At 71.1% G+C, this 622-nt stretch overlaps 1 protein-coding gene across 1 annotated transcript in view; it reads left to right on the plus strand.

Moving 5' to 3' along the window:
* Window positions 1–243: 243 nt before the first annotated feature.
* The window catches only part of AURANDRAFT_60815 (hypothetical protein), a gene marked incomplete at both ends in the record, with an annotated part of 941 nt that continues 562 nt past the window's right edge, over window positions 244–622 (plus strand). Inside the window, one exon of the mRNA XM_009034158.1 lies at window positions 244–615. Within this exon, the coding sequence (XP_009032406.1) occupies window positions 244–615 (372 nt within the window). The remainder of the gene's footprint in view (window positions 616–622) is intronic.

The following is a 622-nucleotide window of genomic DNA, read 5'->3' on the forward strand; positions in this document are numbered from 1 at the left end:
GAGGACTACCGCTTCGCGGACCGCGAGGAGTTCAACGAGATGAAGGCGTCGGGCCGGCTCATGTTCGGCCAGGTCCCCGCGCTCGAGGTCTCGCCCCTGGGGAAGGAGGTGACGCTGCTGAACCAGTCCGCGGCCGTGCTGCGCTTCATCGGCAAGCTCAAGCCGGAGGTCGGGCTCTACCCGACGGACCCGCTCGTCGCGGCAAAAGTCGACGCGCTCTGCGACCAGGAGGCGGACGCGTTCATGGGCCTGCGCGTGACCAAGTACAAGGACCGCTTCGGCTTCGGGTTCCTGGGCGACGAGGCCAACGCGGCGCAGCTCGCGGCGGCGGTGGAGGCCAACAACGGCGAGGTCATCCCGCGCCACCTGGCGACGCTCGCGAAGCACGTCGAGGCGGGCGGCACGGGGTGGCTCGCGGGCACGGCGGGGCCGACGATCGCGGACTTCGCCTGGGTCCCCGTGCTCGCCGCCATCGCCGACGGCTGGACGGGCGACGCCGCGGCCCTCGACGCGACGCCCGCGCTCGTCGCGCTCAAGGACAAGTTCTACGCGCTCCCGGAGATCAAGGCCTACTACGACGCCAAGGCCGCGGCCCAGGTCGGCGAGACGAAGGCCGTTAAAT

The sequence above is a fragment of the Aureococcus anophagefferens genome (assembly GCF_000186865.1).
Source record: "Aureococcus anophagefferens unplaced genomic scaffold AURANscaffold_1, whole genome shotgun sequence".
NCBI lineage: Eukaryota > Pelagophyceae > Pelagomonadales > Pelagomonadaceae > Aureococcus > Aureococcus anophagefferens.